This window comes from Erigeron canadensis, chromosome 5 (assembly GCF_010389155.1).
Source record: "Erigeron canadensis isolate Cc75 chromosome 5, C_canadensis_v1, whole genome shotgun sequence".
In the NCBI taxonomy this organism is placed as follows: Eukaryota; Viridiplantae; Streptophyta; class Magnoliopsida; order Asterales; family Asteraceae; genus Erigeron; species Erigeron canadensis.
Window position 1 is genome coordinate 37512498 of NC_057765.1, and position 25057 is coordinate 37537554.

The 25057-nt window shown below is 33.3% G+C and overlaps 2 protein-coding genes and 1 pseudogene across 3 annotated transcripts; all 3 read right to left on the reverse strand.

Annotated features, from left to right (window-relative positions):
• Positions 1 to 4074: 4074 nt before the first annotated feature.
• Positions 4075 to 6325, reverse strand: LOC122599950. Its single transcript, XM_043772570.1, has 6 exons — positions 6322 to 6325; positions 5955 to 6067; positions 5673 to 5870; positions 5443 to 5490; positions 5283 to 5330; positions 4075 to 5199 (listed from the first exon to the last, which is right to left on the reverse strand). Exons 2-6 carry the CDS (start codon positions 6048 to 6050, stop codon positions 4306 to 4308), a joined length of 1284 nt encoding a protein of 427 aa, XP_043628505.1. The 5' UTR covers positions 6051 to 6067; positions 6322 to 6325; the 3' UTR covers positions 4075 to 4305.
• Positions 6265 to 8063, reverse strand: LOC122599951 (sister chromatid cohesion protein PDS5-like). 2 transcript variants are annotated; one of them, XM_043772572.1, is made up of 4 exons: positions 7996 to 8063; positions 6754 to 6907; positions 6419 to 6622; positions 6265 to 6333 (listed from the first exon to the last, which is right to left on the reverse strand). In XM_043772572.1, the coding sequence occupies exons 2-4, from the start codon at positions 6862 to 6864 to the stop codon at positions 6289 to 6291; spliced, it is 360 nt and encodes a 119-aa protein (XP_043628507.1). In that variant the 5' UTR covers positions 6865 to 6907; positions 7996 to 8063; the 3' UTR covers positions 6265 to 6288. The 2 variants fall into 2 exon arrangements, with proteins under 2 accessions (XP_043628507.1, XP_043628506.1); XM_043772571.1 differs by lacking the exon at positions 7996 to 8063 and having other exon boundaries at positions 6754 to 6989.
• A 13790-nt stretch (positions 8064 to 21853) lies between these two features.
• LOC122601736 lies at positions 21854 to 24575 on the reverse strand (annotated as a pseudogene).
• Between the last annotated feature and the right edge of the window lie 482 nt (positions 24576 to 25057).

Sequence of the window (25057 nt, forward strand, 5' to 3'; positions counted from 1 at the left end):
CTAATATAATATTAAGGCTATCTCCAATGGGGATGCTTTTGGGTGCCCTTGAATATCCTTTGCCATTGAAGCTTGTCCAAAACTAAAGATTTTTTGAAGGATGCCCTTACCTAAGTGCATGCCCTTACTTGTCCTTACCTAAAAACAAGAATCTTTTGTAGCTATCTCCAATGCTAAGGACGCCCTTAGGCGTCCTTGAGCTGCCACATAATATCCTTACAAATCCTTATACATCCTTATAAATCCTTCAAATCCTATAATTTTATCTCCAACTATACAAATATCCTTACATACCCACCTCCCACTAAAAACAAAAATATATTAGGTAAGGACAAGTAAGGGCATGCCCTTAGGTAAGGGCATCCTTCAAAAATCTTTAGTTTTGGACAAGCTTCAACCGCAAAAGATACTTAAGGGCACCCAAAAGCATCCCCATTGGAGATAGCCTTAATATTATATCAGTGTTGTATGCACCATGGATAAAAATCTTTAGTAAGGGCATGCCCTTAGGTAAGGACATCCTTCAAAAATCTTTAGTTTTAGACAAGCTTCGACGACAAAAGATATTCAAGGGCACCTAAGGCACCCAAAAGCACCCCCCATTGGAGATTAGAAGATAGCCTTCCAATGCTAAGGACGTCCTTAGGCGTTCTTGTGCTGCCACATCATATCCTTACACATCCTTATACATCCTTATAAATCCTTCAAATCCTATAATTTTATCTCCAAACATACAAACATCCTTACATATCCTTACACATTCTTTACCTCAAACTAAAAACAAAAATATCTTAGGTAAGGACAAGTAAGGGTATCCTTTAAAAAATCCTTAGTTTTGGACAAACTATAACGGCAAAGGATATTTAAAGGCACCTAATGGTGCTTAAAGGCACCCCCATTGGAGATAGCCTAAGGATATGTAAGAATATGTAAAGATGTTTGTATGGTTGGAGATAAAGTTATAGGATTTGAAAGATTTATAAGATGTGTAAGGATTTTAAGGATTTGTAAGGAATATGATGTAGAGACATCCTTAACATTGCAGATAGCCTAATAAAACAAGAGAACATCCATCAGCCCATGTTGACCCACAACTTTGGGTTCAATCCTTCAACTAGAAAGAGATTCATATGCTAATTACAGTGTTCTCACCTCATCACGCGCTGAATATTCTTTTAAAACTCCCATTTTTCTGTTTTTAAATTTAAAAATGGGGAGTGATAATTTTTAGGGTTATTTACTGAAATGGTACTTGGGCTATCCACCATATTACTGATTTCATACCTATAACTTTAAAATTACTCTCATCATACCCCAACTTATCAATTCTCCACACGGACGATACCTGACCTGACGGACGTCAGTTTGGCCGTTAAGTTGGGGTATAACTACGGTAAATTTTAAAGTTTTAGGTATGAAACTAGTAGATAGTCCAGGTGTCATTTATGTAATTAACCATTATTATTATTATTATATTATTACTATAATTTCTTGTAAATCCTATTAATTTCTAATGGTAGTGATGCTTTTACTATTATTATTATTATTATGGTTGTTGTTATTGTTATTGTTGTTTTAATTACACAAAGTATTATTTAGGAATAAATAATTTTAAAAAGTACATTGATATTTTTTGTAAATATTTACTTTTATTTTATAAAAGAATACTTTATTTTTATAAAAAATATTGTAAATATTTATTAAAAAATAAATTTGTACTAAAAATGTTGTAAATAAAAAATATTATTGTAAATAAAGAATACTTTATTTTATAAAAAAATATAGTACTAAAAATATTATTGTATCAAAGAATACTTTATTTTATAAAAAATATTGTAAATAAAAAAAGAAGATTGAAAAATATTTTTTATAAAAATAAAAACTTTGTACTAAAAATGATCTTTTATAAAAGAAAATATTATTTTATTAAAAAATAAATTTTATAAATAATAGTTTTTGAAATATTAATAGTTTTTAATAAAAAATTAAATATTTACAATAATTTTTTTATAAAAATAAAGTATTCTTTTATAAAATAAATATAAATATTTACAAAAAAAATAGCAATGTACTTTGTGTAATTAAAAAAACAACAAGAACAACAACCATAATAATAATAATAATAATAATAATAATAATAATAATAATAATAATAATAATAATAATAATAATAATAATAATAATTACATAAATGATATCTGGACTATCCACCATATTACTGGTTTCATACCTAAAACTTTAAAATTTACGGTAGTCATACCCCAACTTAACGGCCAAACTGACGCCCGTCAAGTCGGGTATCGTCCGAGTGAAAAATTGATAAGTTGGGGTATGATGAGAGTAATTTTAAAGTTATAGGTATGAAACCAGTAATATGGTGGATAGTCCAGGTACCATTTCAGTAAATAACCCTAATTTTTATAAAGGAGTATAGAAGTATAGATATACCTGTAATAAATTTAATATATAATATCTATTCTTTATTTTATAAAATAACTACACCATCCTTTTATATCAATAATTGACACTACTTGTGTCGTCGCTACCACCACTAACTGTTGTCGTCACCATCACATTGATGCTACACTTTTGCCACCGCATTGGGCAGGCATTCGTCTAGTATGCATATATATCTATGATCTTTGGGTTATTGATTAAAATCAAACTGTTTAATAAAAGAGTTTAGGTTTGAAAATGAAAAAAAAATTTATTATTTTTTTTTTTTGAAAGTTTACTATTATTCACAAAACCATAACCCACCAATTAGTGGTAAGGCCAAAAATGTATACAATAATTACCTCAAAACACAATTACACCAATCATTCCACATGATCGATCCGTGGTTTCCTCTATACCTATACCATAAGAAACCAAGCGTTCTAATATCATTGAAAATCCTATCAACATTAATAGTTATATTGGAAAACCTTAAGTCGTTGCAAGCTTTCCATATGCATCAACAAGTGATAAAAACAATACACTTGAGCACTTCTTTCTCCTTAAAACCAACTCCTTTCTCTTTAAAATTAATGATATACAAAAGTCCAATGTTAAAAAGAAAATTACATAAATACAACATGACATCATATATTTCTAAAATAAGCATGAAAAAGAATGTGAACTTGTCAAATATTATTTTTTAAAATTTTTTTTAGAAACATTGTTATTTTATTTATATAAGAGAAAGCTGACATACTTTGGTTTTCCTTTTTAAAGATTTATTATTTTTATATAAGAAAAGTGAATATATGACTGTTAGATAAATAAGTGAAAAATGTTTATTGTAATGGATAAATGATTGGGTTCTCATGTTTTTTATGAATTAAAATACTAAAATGTGAGGCGATTTAAACCCAGTGTTTATTGTATAATGGATAAATGATTGGGTTCTCATGTTAGTTATTTAAATTTTTTTGGTTTTGGGTTAACAATAGTTTACTGATTAAATATTTTATACATTATAATATAATCTGTACTATTTTATAAAAAATAGTGCCCTGCTGAAAGTTACATGAGAGATTGTCTAAAACACTCTTAATGAAATTACAATATCAGTCTTTACCTTTTAAAATAGCTCTATTAACCTGTTACATCAATTACTTTTAACATCAATTATTTACACCCACCGACGCAAACGGCACCACCACGCCACCGCCGTATTACGAGGGTACCGTGCTAGTATAATGTAATTTATAATCATAGCATCACTTTTCCGGCTTAAGTGGTGACTAAACTAATCTGTCTCAAGTCTCGACCCAAAAACTGAAGATGACATATGAAGGACCAAAGTTACCCTTTCATTGTCAGATGCTCAAAACTTTTTCTTTAACCTCAAATGAGCTTAAAAGGCCTAATATATCAAAAGAAAACGGAATTTACAATCCAACATCACAACCCTTCATTCGCAGTCAGGAATTGGCATTTAATAATGTGATCGATACTTCCTCTGCTACAGATTTAACATCAATATTTAAACGGTAACATCATACTCAGTTATCCAACCCTCTAGAACAAACAAAGTGAAAAAACTATAAAAAAAAAACACCCCATAAGGCCATAATACGGTAGACAAAATTTTTGAAATTAGACCATACTTTATAAAGCTCGGAAACTGTATTGATCTTGACCTTTTTAACAACAAAAAGAAATCACATCAATATTGAGGTCAAAAGATATCATACCCGAAGGTCAAAGTCTCAAAATTGCTTGCATTACAATGGCAAATTCCTTCTGCAATGATAAAAATCATTGTAACAAGCAACATAGGGTGGTTCTTCCTACGCTTTTCACATTTCCAGATTTACATTATAAAGCAAAAGAGGCCAAAGCAGCCTTCATGGTACCCTCTGCCTCCACCATTTTCCTCTTTGCCACTGCAAGCTTTGTCTCAGCCTCCAAAGCTCTTCTCTCGGCATCCACAACCCTCGCCTCCAAATTTAGCTTCATCTGTTCACCCAGGGACTTCAAATCTGACACCTCCCTCTCCAATACACTAATCTTCTCATGATACCCCTTATCACGAAGGATAAACTCATTTAGCTGCCTTTCCAGCTCCGAATGATCTAATTCCAAAGCATGAATAGAATCTGCAGCATGAGAAAACAAAGCAGCAGACTCATTAGCTATCCCCTGCAGCTGATCAACAACACCTGAACGGCCCATTTTCCTCACCCTCTCTTCTGCAGTAGGGATCGAAGCACCAGGCAGAAACATTTGGTGAGATGGATTACGCATGACATCCTTATCACCCAAGGGTAAATGACCAGATGCTGTCCTGTCAGACTCTCTCCCCTCCACAGTGGCATCTGAGCATGTGACTGGGGAAGGAGCTAAACAACTATCCCTCACTACTCTAGATACCCTGATCTTTTTCGCACTTCCATCGGAAATTTCTGCACTGGCCCTCTTGTCAGCAAGACCCACCACTGATTCGGTTGAATTCATTACAGTATCATCTTCTTTTCCTCTCTTTCTGGAAGCCTGGTCTTCTGGCTTTGATTCTTTATCCAAAATGGAACCTTCTGTGTGTTTCTTATCACCTTCTTGATTTATGACTTCTTCCTCCGACTTGTTTGAGGTTTCAAGATCAAATGAAGCTTCTTGATTACCCATCCCATCTACTCCATTGATCATTACCGACTTTAGAGATCTATCTAACGTAGAATCTACCTCTTTAAGACAAGCCCCTTTTTTAAAAACCTAATTTACGATTATTTCACCCTTCAATAAATTTATCATGGAATCCGGATCATACAAATTACTTATAACGCCAAATAACATACCTGGCCAGTGTGATCTGATGATGTTGTGGTAAGGATGATCTCATCAGCCTGTAGCATGTAATATAGAGTACATTGTAGATTGCAATGATTTATAATGTTATAGAAAGTGGAATGAAAAAGAACCATAAATCAACAAATAAATACTGGATGAGTGGCATGCCTGATGTGCCTTGAATTTAGATTCCTTAACCAATTTGCACTCTGTGGCCTGAAACATAAAGTATTATAAGTAACAAAAACAATTAACTCAACATACTTGTCGAATATGCCTTATGACACATCAATGTCGAAATTATAGCAGGGATAAATGTGCATCATATTAAAATCAATTGATAAACTTTGCACAAATGCAGTTAAAAACGACTGTCACTCATATAAAAAGAATCATACCTGTTGTACCCCGGAAGTAACTTCATCACTGTGTTCAACTGTAGCAGTTTTGCCTTCACATACTGAAGCCGCAACTTTGGTGTACTCTTCTGAAGTATCACCCAGAGATACTGTAGCAGGCATCAGATTCGGCTTTAGTTTATCTGCAGATTTCAGGAGAACTCCTTCCGCCAACTTTCTAGCTACTGGCAGAACTCCCTACAGCAACAACAAATAACTGGTAAGAATTTATAGAGAATAGACAATTGAATTTCGTTAATATATCTAACGTAAAACCTAAACCTCGTTATCTTTCTTAACATTAGCCAGTAGCGGTTTAATCATCTCAGCTGAAATCCGATCACTTTCTTCCAGAACCAACACCATTATACGTTCCATTGATGGATGGTATGAATCTATGAGGATAGTCACTGATATAAACAAAACAGCATATCATTACAAAAGCAAAGAACTATGCATCGTAGTCACAAATAGCTATATGACACACCTTACTGATCTTAGAAAATGTTCAAACATCTCCACAATCAAAGCATCACATTCAAGATCAAGCATGATGACACACAATTTGTGTTTAGAAACTGTATAAAGGATTGACGCTCTCTTCATATAAGAGTAGCTAGTTTGGATCCTGGAAAGAGGAAACGATTACCTGAAAGATATCCTGCAGATACACAACATGCTCACAATCAGAAAACAAAACAAAGTTACATAAAACAAAATACCAAACGTCAGTTGTTGTAGTATACCCTCATTTGGTCATCACTATAGGGAACACCAGGAGCCGTAATCCTCGTGATTTCACTGAGGCATGCAGCAACAGAAACCTTCACATCAATATCCGAATGCTTCAAAAGACTCGATTGAATCAGCCCCTTCCTTGATGGTTCGAGTGCTTCTAGCATTGATTCTCCCGGTGACTCGTCAACTTCCGATAGCAGTTTCTGTATTTGCTGATTAACATACACATAAAAACAATTCATTCAGATTTTGCCATCATTAATTAAAATATACATTATAACATACAATAATGTAATCTGAAACTATAAATTATAAATGTGTGTGTGTGTGTATATAAACTTACATCAAGAAGTAAAAGGAGTTCATCAATGGACTCGTCAATATGTGCAGGATAAAATAGCTGCTTCCCTGCTTCTTTAAGCTCTTGTTGCAGCTTGGCTTCTATATGCCACATATCTTCGATTTCTCTCACTTTTTTTTTTTTACAAATGTTGTATCTAATTAAAAAAAGTCAAAAATTAGAGCTCAGGGTCTCTTCGCCCCACTTGAAATCCTAACAGTAAAATATCCACAGTCAAAACACACAAAAACTAAAATCAATTTTTTGCCGCTCAAAAAAAAAAAACCCTAAACTCAATTGCAATTGCAATATATTTATAATCTATACTATATTATAAAGCAGATTTTCCCTATATTTTCAACATTGAATTTGAAATTTTCAATATTGATTTTAAGTACTTCCCAAAAATGCCCCTCCTATCTATTCTATATTTATCTAAAATAACTATAATACCCTTTCTCTCTCCTCAAATCTCAACCAATCATCTTTTTTCTCTCTCCTCCATAAATCATTTATTCCTCCAATTCATTCAAAATCTTTTATCTTAAAAACCGTACATCGATAAATTATAAAAATTGTATGGGTGTTCTTAAGATTTCATGCTCTTTCATTAGAGATGTCATTCGATATACTTTCGACAAATTTTTAAATCCGAGGGCGGAGCCCGTACGGCTAAGGCATTTGACTATCATACTCTATGACATATCAACTCCTATAACCTATCGTACTCTATGACCTAGGTATCACCCCACCATCTCACCGCCGCAACGCGCGGGTACTTGCTCTCGTATATTATAAAGCAAATAAGGTTTCAACTTTCAATTTCAACAATATACAAATGATAATGCATGATGTACCATACATCAATTCCTACAACTTTCTCTCTCCTCCATACGGCTAAGACATTTGGCTATGACACTCTATCACATATCACCTCCTATATATGACCTATCACATATCACCTACCTATGACCCTCACCATCTTACCGCCGCAACGCGTGGGTACTTGCTCTCGTTTATAATAATCTACCAAAATACTAAAAAGATTCAAGACTTGAAGTATTCTTTACGGGACACATAGGACACTATATTTGATCCACATTTATATATATGTATATGTATAAACATATGTAATAATAATAATAATAATAATAATAATAATAATAATAATAATAATAATAATAATAATAATAATAATAATAATGTGCTCTGTAAATATATATGTGTATATATGAATAATCATACCGACAAGAGAGGAAGATGGGGCTGTGATACGGTGGCGGTGTTGATTGGGTGGTTTAAGTCCACATTTCTCGCCGGAAAACTTCAAAGCAGCGGTGATATGGTGGTGGTGGTATTGATGACCATAAATAAATGGGGGGAAAATATAGGATTTGTAAACCCTAGTTAACTGTTAATTAAGTGGATTTCGCGCGCGGCTAAGGCGGGCAGTGTTACTGCAGGTTGGGTAAGTTATTGATGCATTTGGTAGGATAAAATGAAAAAATATTGCAAGGTAATTTATCAAGTGTAAGGGGGTGTTTGGAAGGTAATGATATAAGGGGTGTTTGGCAGGTTGGGTAAGTTATTGATGTAATAAGAAGTGTTATTGGGATAAAATATTGATATAAATGTAATTGATGGAGAATGAAATAGTGAAATATTTTAGTTGTTAATAAATAGCTATTGCAAGTTAATTCATCAAGTGTTATGTTCGGTTAGTGATGTTATATTAACTCTTTGTGGTTTAAAAGAGAGGAATATGGTTTATACTTTATACTGATGGTGTCGCGATATGCGATGCACCTAATCTAACGTTTAGTAAAGTGAATGTTTTTGTATTTCACAAATTTGGTTGCAAAAACTTTACTTTTAAAAGTTGAATTTGAATTCAAGAATCGAATTCAAATGATACAACAAGATTACTCAATCTCAGTTTAATACTATAAATTTCATTCACTAATTATTAACATTGGTGTGTATGTCTATTCAAACGGAAAATAAAATCTAAATCGTTAACAAGGTCATAATCCTCATTATCACATTATGTACAATCTAAATCATTAAAGTCATAATCCTCATTATCACATTATGTACAATCAAGTATTCAAGTAATAAAGTTATCCAATAAACCACTTGAGTTAGCTCAAGTGGCCATCTATTGGGTACTTGTAACATGTGGTATAGGTGAAATGTTATTGCTTCAAGTCTGAGTTTCCACTGAAGTTTTCCTTACAAGGGTACTAACAAGGGATCTTGAATCATGGTTCGGGTTTCGCCAACTGCCTGTTATTGTGACGTCTCGAATGCTAACTACTAACTCGTTGTTTGGAAAAAAAAGTTATCTAATCCATAGTTTGTATAAAAATCGTTTAAATCTTATATAGATGTTTGAGCATAAAACTACAAGCTCGGTGATAATGATGAGTTTAACCATGACAACCACCGTGTTTTCTGTACAAACCTAACATATATATATTATATATATATATATTATATATATATATATATATGTGTGTGTGAATATAAGTTGGTGATGGTCGTCCTGTTTTAATAGTATTCTTCCAATGTGCCATTTGGATTGAGCTTCATAATAGCTCGACTGGATTACAGTCCTACGTCGAACAACTAAATTTGTTGGACACTTCGGCTTGAAAATTACCATGTATACAGAGGCGGAGACAAGGGGGGGCTGGGTGGTGCCAAGCCTCCCCCAATAGGCGTAAACGCAACGGATTTTCTATAGCTCGACCAAATATTTTTCAAAGTTTATATAGTACGACCCCCTCCAATGAGTCAAAAACATCGATTCGTGGCTCCGCCACTCCATGTATATACTCTTTAGGGTATAGGGATTGAAATTCATCATTGGGAAAATTCAAATGAACTTTGTACTTTGTAGTACGTATCAAATATATGCAAGTTCGATCAACCATTCAAAAAATGCCTTCACATTAAAGGGTCTTGTGAAGTTTTTCTTCAGCATATGAACATATATAATCTGCTACTTCCCTCTCCAACACACCAAAGTTCTCATCGTAAACCCTGATCACGAGTCTAGTGGCTTCTTGACTTCTTCACTCTGAATTCTCCGTCTCCGTTTTTATCTCAACCTTCATAGCTCTTCTCTCAGCATCCACAGCCCTCGGGCCAAAAGAAAGCTTGGTCTGCTTATCCAGGGACTTCAGATTTGCTACTTCCTTCTCCAATATACCAATCTTCTCAATAGAAGCCTTGTCACGAATAACCAACTCATCCAGCTGTTTTTTCAGCTGTGAAGTCTCTAGATTTTTAGTCGTAACCAGAGAATCTGATTCATCAACCCTGGATTCATACAACTTCATTTTAGCTGTATGTTGAGCACACAACTCAGCGTACCTTTTACTATGTTGTTCACACATCTTTTGTAGATCATCAATAGTAACAGCATCCCTAGCAACCTGGCATTTAAGAGTCCTTACTTCTGCTTCATGATCAGACACACGACGTTCCAAAGCACGAATAGACTCTGCAGCATGAGAAAAAAAAGCAGCAGAGCCATTAGCCATCCAACCCAGCCGATCAGCAACACCTGAAGGGCCCATATGCTTCACCCTTTCGTCAGGCAGAAACATTTGATTAGATGGTGGACCCATAACGTCCTTATCACATTGGGGGAAATGATCAGAAAGCTCAGAGGAATCTATAACTCCCTCAAAGGTAGGTAATGGTTCCTTAGAAAAATGCTTCTCGGAACATTGGGCAGTACCCCCCGCCACTTCAGAAATCCTGCTCTTTTTCGCATTTTGATCAGAAGTTTCCTCACTAGCCCTCTTGTGATTAAAGGCCACCCCTGGTTCAGTTGAAGTTATTACCATATCATCTTTTTTTCCTCTCTCTTTAGAAGTTTGTTCTTGCAGCTTTGATTGTTTATCGGCATCTGAATCATCAGTGTCTTTCTTATTAAGATTTTTTTGATTTATGTCATCTTCCTCTGGTTTCTTTAAGAGTTCTTGATCAGCTAAAGTTTCTTCATTACCAGTGACATCTCCATTACTCATTACTGACTTTGGAGATCTGTCTATAGTGAGATCTATCACTTCTGCATGACCGCCTGCTATAACCACCTGATGTACAAATTATTTGCAGCTTCTTTCATGTATATATATATATACATATCAAAAGAATCCAGAATCTATAACAAATACTAAAATGCTAAATAACATACCTGGTCTGTGTGATCTGATAAGCCTCTGGCAAGCTTGCTCTCTTCATCCTGTACCGGTGTCATATAAATTTGAGTCAAAAGTTTGAAATCCATTCTTAGTGTTGGCACACACACACACAAAAAAAAAAGATAAAACAAATTAAAGTAACAAAAACAACTGATTTAGCATACTCACATTTAATACAAAAATAAGAGATGCCTCACAATGTAAAATTTGCACATTTGCAGTCAAGAGTGATTCCTAGTTATAAATAAATCATACCGATTGTAGCCCAGAAGCATCTTTATCATTTATTTCAATCATAGCGCTAGTTTTCTCTTCACATATGGTAGCCACAACTTCACTGTAATCATCTAAAGTATCACCTAGAGATAATATAGCCGGCATAAGGTAGGACCTTAGTTTTTCTGCAGACTTCAGAAGAACACCTTCAGCTAGCTTTCTAGCTACTGGCAGAACTCCCTACAAATGAGAATAACATAATGGGTCGGAAAATTTCACAGAGAACAAGAAGAAAGCATTATGCATAATTCATAAAGCTATTATAACCCGAACCTCACTATCTTGCTTAACACAAGCCAGTAGTGGTTTGAGCATCTCTACATGAATTTCTTCACTTTCTTTCAAAACCATAACCATTATAGTTTCCATCATTGAGTATATGGAGTCAAGTTGATAGTCCCTGATAGAAACAAGACCCAAAATTTAGGGAAAAATGGAACTATAAATCAAATGCATGGTTCAATTCGTTTTTGTACCGAAAAGGAAGAACCCTTCTGGCTGTTATTTGTATTTATTTCTTAGATGGAAATCTTGCAGATATAAAAGAAATTTCCATTTGTGTAAAGATTGCATGGTATCTTAGGAAGTACATATAACACACCTTACTGATCTTAGAAAATGCTCAAACATTTCTACAATCAATGCATTACATTCAAGATCAAGCATGATGACACACGATCTGACTTTAGAAACCGTTTCAAGAATTGAGGTTCCCTTTTTATAAGATTGGCTGGAGTGGTCCGCTAAATGCTCAAAGGAAGAAACAATCAACTGCAACACATCCTGTCCATACATAATTAAGATGTTTAATTAACAATAATTAGTAATTGATTATATATAGAATTAGTCTAATAAGTGGGGTGTATGTATTATGGCTGTACATACGTACCTTCAGCTGGTCATCATCATCATAAGGTAAATCAGGAGCTGTAATTCTCGTAATTTCACTAAGGCAGAACGCGACTGAAACTTTCACGTTGACATCCGAATGGTTTAGAAGACTATCTTGAACCAACGCCTCTATGGATGGTTTGAGAGCATCTGCCATTGACTTTTCCGGTGTCTGGTCAACCTTCGATAATAGTTTCCCAACATGCTGAGGAGTAGACACAAAAGAAGATGAAAAAACATACTAATTATATCAGAATCACATCTTAAGACATACACATAAAAGGATATTGTACACAAAAGAAGATGAAAAAACATACTAATTATATCAGAATCCCTGATAGAAACAAGATGAAAAATGTACAATATTGTACATTTTTATATATCAAACTACCAAATATTTCTATTGTTTGTACATGATCTCTTATAACTTGCTACATCCGTTTTGATAACGTGTGACATTGGCATCGATTTTGATGACAAGTCAGGTAATGTGGCATCTTATGTGGTTGTCACATCACTACGTCAACAATAATACTTGTTATCGGATGAATAGATAGGAATTGAAAGTTTGACTTTTCCGGTGTCTGGTCAACCTTCGATAAAAGTTTCCCGACATGCTGAGAAGTAGACACAAAAGAAGATAGAAAAACATACAATATCAAATTCACATCTTAAGACATACACATAAAAGGCATGAAAAATGTATTCTATTGATCATTTTTATGTATCAAACTACCAAATATTTTTATTGTTTGTACATGATCACTTAGACCCATGCTTATAGGGCATCGTCCCTGCGTCTTTGTTGCTTCGGACACAGCCACTCGTTCAGACGCAATAAGCACCAGCCGCGTCTAGGAAAACGTCTGGGGCTTTGTTCGGATGTTAGACGCACGAATTTGTGAAGGAAAGTAGGGCTCGAAAAGATGATGTGAGGGGAAGAAGTGGGGGTTATAAGGAGGGGGTGTTCTTGGTGTGTATAGAAGAGAGAGAAACTGATTAATAGTGTTAGAAGTGATTTAGAAGTGGGGTGTTATAAGGAGGAGCCTTCTAACTTGCTACATCATTTTTGATGACGTGGCATTAACATCGATTTTGATAACATGTCAGGTAATGTGGCATCTTATGTGATTGTCACGTCACCACATCCAAAAAAAAAAAAAACAAGGGATATATGAATTGATAGGAATCGGAAGTTTGTTACATACAATAATAAAAGATGCGACAAAGGGTAATAAATTTTCATGCACTTATCCTACTATTATTCTCCAACCTATATATAAGCATATACTCGTATTATGCAACATATGTTAAAAAGAGACTTAAAATATATAGATATAGATACATAGGAAAGAATAAAAGTTAGTTTTGGGACACTAGGGACACTTTTCAATCATTCATTTTTCACCATCTCCGACCACCATCACCACCACCACCACCACCATGATCCTCCGGCGACGTCGACCGCCGCCACCACGACTTACACATGTGTAAGTTAAGTTACAACTTACACAAGTGTAAGTTATACAATCACCATCACCACCGCCACCACCATCATCTCCGACCACCACCATGATCCTCCGACGGCGGCGACCACCATACTTACACAAGTGTAAGTTACATGTCCTTAATGGTCTCTAATTTAAGATGTCCCTAAATTAACTCACCTCTATAAGAAAGATAATATATAGATTAAAAAGTAGATTGAGGGTGGGGCTAAGATAAGATATATATACATCAAGAAGAGAAAGAAGATCATCAATTGAATGTGAAGGATAAAATAGCTGTTGCCCTGCTTCTTTAAGCTGTTGTTCTCTATATTCAACATATGGAAGCGCCATTCATCTAGTTTAGACTAGATATATACAAACAAGACTCACACATACGTACGTGAACTAAGCTAACACACAAAACGCGAAAATAAAAAAAAGGGGTGATTCGTGCGATATATATGTAGTGGACTTTTTTAGGGTTCTTTTTTATAGGGGATCGAACAACCTAACCCATCCAGTATATGTAGACCCGTGTGGAACGATCGGGTTAACGTGGATGTTTTTTTTTTTAAAAGGTGTGGATCATTTGCTCGCAACAGGGATCTAGCTTACGTTCTCTTAACTGCGTCCGCGCTAGAGAGCCTCCTCACCCTCAATACCTAGTAGGAGGAGAAACTCCCAACTAAACCGTCCGAATGCACGACATTTAATTGGGATAAAACCTTGTCCCCTCTGTAGGACTCAACCTGCTTCACTGGAGAACTTTATTGTGAAATTTTCTCAAATGTCTTTTTCATATCTCAAACTCGAGACCTCCAACATATAAAGCTGGTGCTCAATAAATGATGTTGCATTTCTTTTTAACATCAAATATTACAATTATATATATACTTCAAATAATCCTGAACTGCCCTATTGCCAAGGATTGAACCTTAGTCTTTTACACTAATAGGCAAGACCTCTACCACCCCACCAAAGTGGTGGTATTAGACTATTAGGTGTTGCATTTGATATACTTTTTGTTAGCCAAAATGATTTGTTATATACGGTTTTATTTAAAACATCTAAAAAAAGGTCAAGCAATGAAAACTTTTTGATCTATTAGATTTAGTCATGTATCAAATACATAGAAAATTAATAACATTTTTAAAATAAAATGAATAATTAAATAAATACAAATAAAAGGTTTTTCTCTCTATATAACTAAGAGATGATAGTTTTTTTTCTAGGTGACACATTTTTTTTCATGTCAATTAGGCCTTTTGGTTAGGTAACATTTTCTGGTAATTTTAATGTTTTATTTAGATTTATTTACATTTAAATCTATATTTTTTTAGTTCTCATGTGGACTTCATTTGCCACATCATCATTTTTCTACTTGGACATTTTTTTTAATCAGTTTTAAATAGCAAATAAAAAAGTCAAATACAAGATTGAGACTCGTAACCTCTAACTTTTTATATTATGCACAAACCACTTGATCTAACTTAATATTTGTTTATTTTTTGTAAAAATACGTTAGATATTTAGTGAATATTAAAGCTAATTAAAAGACATTAAATATATAATTGTCGATATTTGTAACTTATCTCTTTCTATTTTCTTTTATATTTAATTATCTTTGTATATGGAATATAATTTACTACTATAATATAATATAAAACTAGATTATATTTATAAATTTATCTAATATTTTATTATCCGATTATATTATCAATGTTAAAATAGATATTTAGTTTATCAATTTCACACACATATTTTTGATATTTGTTTATATATTCGATTTAAATTTTCTCTCTTCATCTTTATATATTATTTTTCCTTCTTTTTTTCTTTCTACATTTTACTTTATATATGTTACTTTCAGATTTTACATGCATAATAAAAATATAATATCATATATGTTAACAATTATATTTAAAAATCATGGGTGACAAATATTTATTCAAAATATTAAAATATTGGTATGTAAGGGGTTTTTCACCCAAATTGAATGTATAACAGTGCTATACTCACTTTTCTCATATAAAATATACAATACAATTGTTTTGTTTTGTAGACTAGAAAAATAAAAGTTTTAAATATCTTTATGGATTTGCCAAGCATAAGTAATATAATAATTATAATAGTATAATAAAATATAAAAAAGATATACTTCGATGGAAGTTTTCGTTATCACATGAGCTATATACAAATGGTGACCTTCAACAAAAATATTTATGTGAAGAGACTTTCGGTGTTAAAGACAACATCTCCATCCTTTAGGTGTCAGCAAGCATTGGCATCGACATGCGCCATGAAAAATCGACACAACTAGCAATCCTGATTAACGAGATGTTGGTGTGATGAGAATGCGTGCATGCTTGTGTAACAAGCTGCTTTAAGAAAATATGACTTTCTAAAAAATTCAACTTTAAATACCAACACAGTTAGATAGACAACTAAAGCGTCTTTTCAAAACACAGCTAATTACCAAGTGAATATAAAACATCGCAATGGTTTGAGCAGCTCGAATTCAATTTCATCACTTTCTTCCAAAACCGTAACCATTATAGTTTCCATCATTGAATATATGGAGTCGAGATGATAGTCCCTGACATAAACAAGCCCCAAAATTTAATTAGGGGAATAATGGAACTATAAATCAAATGCATATATGGTTCAATTCCTTTTTGTACGTACTAAAAAGGAAGAACCCATATATCCGGCTATTATTCGTGTTTATTTCTTACATGAAAATCTTGCAGATATAAAAGAAATTTCCATTAAATTTGTTGTAAAGATTGCTTCAAGTATATAATGTATACAAAAATGCGATACAAAAATAAAATGAAATACATAGTATATATCTTAGGAAGTACGAGTTTTTTGTACGGATTGGAACAAAATTCAACCCAATGGTGCAACTAGGAACTTTACTCAAAACTTTTGCAAAACAAGGAAGTCCGGTGTCTTACTTGGGCACTTACATTGAAGTCCGGTGTTGTAGACACCGAACTTGCCTAATATATTTGTAAATCTGAAATCGAAGTTCAAGGACCATCAACAGATTTACTCCACGTGGGCAAGTTCGGTGTCTACAACACCGGACTTCAATGTATGTGGCCAAGTTCGGGGTCTTAGAGACCAGACTTCTTAGTTTTACAAATATATAGGTCTTGTTCCTAGTTACACCAACAGAGGGAGTTTTTGTCCCATCCGTGTGAATTTTTCTAGGAAGAACACATATATAACACACCTTACTGATCTTAGAAAATGCTCAAACATTTCTACAATCAAAGCATCACATTCAAGATCAAGCATCACGGCACACAATCTGACTTTGGAGCTGACGGTTTCAAGAATTGAGGCTCGCTTGTTATAATTAAGATCGGCTAGAATAGTCAGCCAAATGCTCAAAGGAAGAGACAATCACTTGCAACACACCCTGTCCATACATAAGATGTTTGATTAACAGCTAATAAATGATTAGATCAATCGATTAGTCTAACAAGTACTGGGGGGCGTATGCGGCTGTACCTTCATCGATCTGGTCATCAGGATAAGGTGCATCAGGAGCTGTTATTCTCGTGATTTCACTAAGGCAGGAAGCGACTGCAACTTTCACATCGATATTCGAATGGTTTAAAAGACGTACTGTGTTGAACCAACGCCTGCATGGATGGTTTAAGAGCATCTAGCATTGACATTGTGGGATCCTGGTCAACCTTCCATAGAAGTTTCTCTGCATGCTGAGGAACATACACACAAAAGAAGATGTAAAAAAATACTAGCTAATTAATTATACCAGAATCACATCTTAAGACATACACATAAAAGGGCATGAAAATGTATTAAAGTATTTCTGTTGTACATATCAAACTCTTAAAAACCTTAATCGTGTGTATCAAACAACCAAATTTTTCTATTGTTTGAACGTGATCACTTATAACTTGTTAAGCTACATGATATCGATTTTGATAACGGGGCATTGGCATCGATTTGATGACGTATCAGGTAATGTGGCATCTTATAAAGTTGTCACATCACATCAACAAATATACATGTTATATATCCGACGAATAGCTAGGAATTGAAAGTTTTTGTTACATACAATACAAAACTTTTTAGAGTTATATTTATACATCCAAAAGCAAAAGATGACAAGGTTAATTAATACACTTTTATGTATTTATCCGGTTATCCCTAATACTAGAGCTAGCCAATATATAATTCTATAATTAGCACAAATTCTACAACATTATGAATAATTAAAGAGACTAAAGATATATACATATATAGCTAGGGGAGTCAATGGTATACATATTCACTCCTTTTACATATACATATACATTTATAGCTAAGGAACGAATATGGGACTGTTAGGCAACCAATCCTCATATACTAGTTTTAAATTTAATACATAACAAACATGGAGCCTAATCACTTATTAAAAATTTAAAAAATTCTCATGTGAGATTCACTCAATTTGGATGTGTAACATGCTCATATTCATTTTTCTCCAATATATATGTGGATTGATTATAGTAAACAAGTATTAAAATAAAATAAATAAGACAAAGTTCACAAAGCTCAAAATATACTATATGAGAAAAGTGAGTCACACCAAACTTAGGTGAAAATTAATCCTCTCACATACTATTTTTAAAATCTCTTTTGTATATTGAATAAATAATTGGATCCCATAAATTTTTTAGAATAAAAAAAACCACCTCCACTCCCCCTATATGTATTGCAAGATGATTTTTATTTTTATTAGTGAAAAGAAACCTATAGTTTTATTTGTTTTATTTTAATAATTATTTATTTTACAAACTAAAATTAAAAAGAAGAGGGTGGGTTTAGATAAAAATATATACATCGAGAAGAAAAAGGAGACCATCAATGGTATTTGAAGGATAAATTAGTTGTTGCCCTGCGTCTTTAAGCTGTTGTTCCATAAATTCAACATCTGTAAGCGCCATTTTTCTAGATAAGCCACGTGAACGTGAATTAAGCTAACCCAAAACAGCTAAAAGAGTAAGTGGTGAGTGCGTGTATGTGCGATATATATGTAATGCACTTTTTATTTTTTTTTAGGGTTTTATTTTGTTTATTGATAATTTTTTTTCTTTTAAGTTGAGATTTTATTTGCAAAAACCACCCACCAAATAAAAGAGGTTTTTGTTTTGTTTATAAATAAAAGAGGTTACTTTATGCCGTTCAAAACATCAAGGATAGATTATATTGACCGCTTGGGTTGGGCCAGGGTTAACGTGGATTCGTAAGGGCGTTTATGTTTTTGCTAAAACAAGAAACTGGATTGAAAAGTTTGGTTTCTAATAATAGAAGAATTGTTGGGTTTGGTTTCCTTTATTTTTTGAATTTTAGATCAAAATTAATTTAGTAAAACTTTTTATTTATGTAATTAACCAATTTAGTATATTAATAACTCATGTTAAATTGCCAAACATGTCTCTCTTTTTCTCGAACATTGCCAAATATGTCTTACAAAAGACAACTAAACTTTGTGTCATTATATATATAGGGAGATTCAATAAAAAAAAAAAGAAATTTTTATACTCAATATTCATAATTGACAGAACTTATTTAAGTTTTGACTATTAAAAAGTTTTCTTTTTATAAAGTTTTCAATAAAGCTAATATTGTTAGGTTTTGATGTCAATCGTGGACATCTGAAATTGATAGTTTTTGTCGTTAAAGAACCTATTTAAGTTTTGGCATGCCACATCATTAAAAAATCAAACATGGATATCTGAAATGGATAGTGTATCTATATATATTTATATCTATATCTATATGCATGGTTTTGGCTTTTGCAGCCCTCCAAAACCAACAATCCGTAACTAATATTCAAATTGTCATAAACTAGTCTCTGAACAATCACAATTATTCTATTACATCCTTATTTAGTCACAGAGACGTGAAAGACATTATTAAGAGTTACTTATATTACTGTCAGGGCTGGCCCTGCCTATGGACAGGCTGGGCTACAGCCCTGAGCAGCAGATAATACAAGGCAAAAATTTTTGATGTCTACCAAAACAAGATCTAAGTATGTTTTAAGATCTATAGTGGTTTTTTCTTACGATTAGTATGACTAAACATAGTATCATGATGAATGAAGTATGTTTTATCTAGCTAATATGGTGAAATTAAAAATTGAAAATGAAACTTAACTTTTCATTTTAATGGAGTTTGGGTTTCCATGAAAATTAAAGAAGGTGTGTCGAAGAAGACAAATATAGTAGCAAGTAGGACCAGTAACTAGCAATGTCTTTATATTCCATTATTCTTTTTCTTTTTTAAAAGATTTTTATAAAACCCCTTATAATAATCTAACATTTTAGATTAGTCCCTAAACTTTACTGGGTCTTTTGTTCTTCGTATTTAAGGAAATGTATTTGTTTGAATTTGACTAGTTGTCAATCAGATAAATAAATAATTTAATTTAACAACAGAAAAAAAAATAAAAGTTTTGATATCTCTAAAGTTTTTGTCAACATATTATCACTTTTAGATTAGTCACTCTTTGATTCTGTTTCGTTTATGAATTGATCCAATCTCTACAATAACCCTCTTTCCTTAAAACTCAGGCACTGCCGGCATTTTTGTAGTTTATCCCGACTATGATCTATCTTTTTAGCATATTTGTTGTATCTTGTTTTCTTGATTAAATCCCTTGATTTAGATTATACTTATGAATCATTAGATAATGGGGTTAGCCATAAAAGTTTAAAAGAATGGATGATAACCGGCTACATGTTGATTACCCAGTAACATGCATCACTTAGACAGTTTTGGTAATTTCGTTACATAACATAGACCCCCTATTAGATCAATACATAACATAGACATTTTCTCATAGTTCACTACATCCACAGGTCATTATCCCAAGTATAAAAGAATGGATGGTAACCGGCTATCTGTAGATTACCTGGTAACATTGATCAATGTCGTTGAACCGATCAAAATTAAAACTAAATACCAATAATTAATACGGGTAAGCAGAGTACCGTATCCACAGGGAATCAAGGGAAAGTGTTAAACAAATTACAAGAGTTAATTGAACTAGACATAAACTTAAAACGATTTGATTGATTTGTTTGTTTGATTAAAACTAAAATTGAGCATAAACTTAACAAAATACTTCAATTAAATAAAGGGATCATTCTCATGCTTCAAATTATGTTTTCAAAAGTATAACCTAACTTATGTTCGTTGGAAACCATATAGACATGATTCGTTATATGCTTGGATTGAATGAATGCTAAGAACTAATCAATTAGGTTGTGATGATTCACGATAATGAAAAGCGGGGAATTGACACAACTAAATTATCTATTCATTAACAAGATTACAAGTTCACAAGAGATTCTTCCAATAATAATTGATTAACAAGAAATTGAAATCAAAAAATAGATGGAATTCATTCAAAGTTATAAACTAGTAATCATTCAAACAATCCAAACAACATTAGATGTTAAAAGACTAATGGGAAATTAAACATCTAATCCAACATAAACATATGAAAAGTTGAATACAATTGTCTTACATAATTGTTCACATGAGAATGATCAAAAGAGAATTAGCCTAAAATCTTCATCTTTGATAGCATCATTGATTCTTCAATTAAAGCTTTGATCTCCATGAAAATATGATTTGATGATGAAATTGGGGTGTTGTGTGTGTTAAGAAACTGCCCAAGTATGTGAAATTATGAATTGGTAACTTCCAAAGTCGTGTATGGAATTGTTATAAACTGAAAAGTAAATAAATCCCTAATTTTCGGATTTTTAGTGCAGCTAGGGCCGTCCCAGACTGCTTCCTGAAATGGCAGTTTTTCAGATTTTTGCCTTGACACTTCTTGACTTAATTCTTGACTTTGCTTGACTTCTTAATGATCCATTTAACTTCAATTTGTCACCAAAGACCTGAAACACTTAAACAAACATAAAGACGCCCTAATCGTCTATTAACATTCACAAAACATGTTCGTTTTCATATCTTAAAGTAGTATGGATTAGGCGTTTATCAAACATGCATCACTGAAACAATTTTGGTAAGTTCGTTACATAACATAGACCCCCGATTAGATCAATACACATAGACATTTTGTCATAATTCACTACATCTAGAGATCATTATTCCTTAAAAGAAAGCCATAAGACAATAGTCAACTACATTAATAGAGCCTATATAAATGCATTAAGTAGAAGGTAACTAAAATCATCCAATAGCTTCGATAATAGCAACCTGCTTCACGAACAACCTACTTAGATCTTCAAACGTCTCACCTGAGTACACAATACATTTTTACAAAACAAGTGTCAGTTTTAAAGGTTGAGTAAAATAAAAGTTAATACAACAATAGGATTTCTAATTAAATAATTTCATTATAAATATTCTCACGCATTCAAATAGGTAACAACTACACACATCAAACCTTCCTAATATGTCCTAGCAATCCATAATATTCATTTTATCACACTTCATTAGCTTATGTTATCCACTTTAACTACATTAGCCACTTAGGAATGAAGGTTGTCTGTAGGCGGTCACATGGCCTAACAAGGAACCTCACAAACATGATGAGTAAACCCAGTGGCCCTTGTTGTCGTTATGGACGGCATAACCAATTCATGAGTAATTCCAATAATCTTACAAAGTGCTAAATCCCACCGCCCGGAATACTATTCCACGATTTGGTTCACACGGGAGTATGTACGGTAACCCCAGGTGACTACGTGCACCTTAGTCTAAATAGACTTATAGTGAGTTAAGCTTAACACTTACAGCCCATGTGGTGTTCGAAACTTTACACACTTATTGATTCCACAATATCCTGTAACAACTACTGAAATGCTAAAGACATACCTGGTCTACTGTGTGATATATCTGATAACTCTGCGTCAAGCATGCTCTCATCAGCCTGTAGCGCGTCATATATATTTGAGCCAAAAGTTCGATATCCGTTCTTAGTGGCAAAAAAACCAAAAAAAAAAACCAACTTAGAAGAAACAAAAACAAGCGATTCATCATACTCAATAATACGAAAAATAAGAGATGTCTGACAAGTCACAACAGATCAATGTATAATTTCCAAATTTGCAGTAAAGAATGAATCTTAGTCCATAAATAAATCATACCGATTGTAGCCCATAAGTATTTTCATGATTATTTCCAATCATAGCGCTAGTTGTCTTTCCACATACTGAAGCAACAACTTCACTGTAACTATCTAAAGTATGACCCAGAGATAATTTAGCCCGCATAAGGCAGCCGGACTTTAGTTTATCTGCAGACTTCAGAAGAACACCTTCAGCTAGCTTTCGAGCTACTGGCAGAACTCCCTACAAATGAGAATAACATAATGGGTCGGAAAATTTCATAGAAAACGAGAAAAAAACATCATGCATCATTCATAACGCTATCATAATTCATAACCCGTACCTCACTATCTTTCTTGACGCTGGCCAGCAGTGGTTTGAGCATCCCAAATTCAATTTCATCACTTTCTTCCAAAACCATAACCATTATAGTTTCCATCATTGAATATATGGAGTCAAGATGATAGTCCCTGATATAAACACTGTCCAAAATTTAGGGAAAAACGAAACTATAAATCAAGTGCATGGTTCAATTCCTTTTTGTACCGAAAAGGAAGAACCCGTCTGGCTGTTATTTGTGTTTATATCTTACATGGAAATCTTGCAGATATAAAAGAAATTTCCATTTGTTCATTTGTTGTAAGGATTGCATCAACTATATGCTGTATACAGTAACAAAAATAAATAAAATACATCGTATCTTAGGAGATACATATAACACACCTTACTGATCTCAGAAAATGCTCAAATATTTGTACAATCAAAGCATCACATCCAAGATCAAGCATGATGACACACGCTCTGACTTTAGAAACCGTTTCAAGAATTGAGGCTCGCTTGTTATAAGATCGGCTGGAGTAGTCAGCTAAATGCTCAAAGGAAGAGACAATCACTTACAACACACCCTGTCCATACATAAGATGTTTAATTAACAGCTAATAAATGATTAGATTAACTGATTAATTAGTCTAACAAGTGGGGGGCGTATGCGGTTGTACCCAGGGGCGGAGCCAGTTGGGGGACTGGCGGGTGCTTAGCCCCCGCCAACCGTTCATGCTTTACATTGCAACGCTAGCTCATAGCTAACTATTACACATGTTTTTTCGAACCGAGCCACCCCCAATCTATAACTATTTGATTTCTAGTCATGCTAGTGCAAGTAAAACATTTATATTCGGCCCATAAAAGTAGACCATGGTAATAAAATTCTATTATACTAACATATTATTAAATGGTTGTGTCTTTCACATTATATTGTATACAATGATCGAGAAAAAAATACAGTTGAGCCTCCCTCAATGTTAAATCTTGGCTCCGCCTCTGGTTGTACCTTCATCTGGTCATCATCATAAGGTGCATCAGGAGCTGTTATTCTCGTGATTTCACTAAGGCAGGAAGCGACTACAACTTTCACATCGACATCCGAATGGTATAAAAGACTGTGTTGAACCAACGCCTTCATGGATGGCTTAAGAGCATCTCGCATTGACAATGTGGGCTCCTGGTCAACCTTTGATAGAAGTTTCTCTGCATGCTGAGGAACATACACACAAAAGAAGATGGAAAAACAAAACTTTTTAGAGCCTGTATATAAATGTATAAAGAAGCACAAATTATACAACATATAACAACTATGAATAACTAAAGAGACTAAAGATATAAATAATATAGATAAAACAAAAACTAGAATTGATTAAAAAGTAGAGGGTGGGTTTAGATAAAAAGATATACTATACATCAAGAAGGAAAAGAAGACCATCAACGGCATGTGAAGGATAAAATAGCTGTTGCCCTGCGTCTTTAAGCTGTTGTTCCAAAGATTGAACATCTGTAAGCGTCATTATTCTAAATAAGTCACACGTACGTGTAATTAAGCTAACACAAAAACAACTAAAAGAAAGTGGTGCGTGTGCGTATGTGCGATATATGTGTAATGGACTTGTATTTATTTTAGGGTTTTTGTTTGTTTATATATAAAAAAGGTAAATACTTTATGCCGTTTAAAAAGGTTAAAAGGTTAAATAAAAAAACTTAACCCATCGAGAATATATTGACCGCTTGGACCGGGCCAGGGTCAACGTGGATTCGGAGGAGCGGGTATGTTTTTGTAAAAGAAGAAACTGGATTGGAAAGTCTGGTTTCTTAAAAAAAAAAAATTTATTGGGTTTGGTTTCCTTCACTTTTAAAAATACAAAATGTTGAATGTAACGTTTAGGGCAAAATTTCTCGTGGATAAAAAAATATACTTCATATATTAAAAATTCACCTCTAAATTTTGTGATAAGTGTACAATTATTTAATCAGTGTTTAACAAAACCCTTTA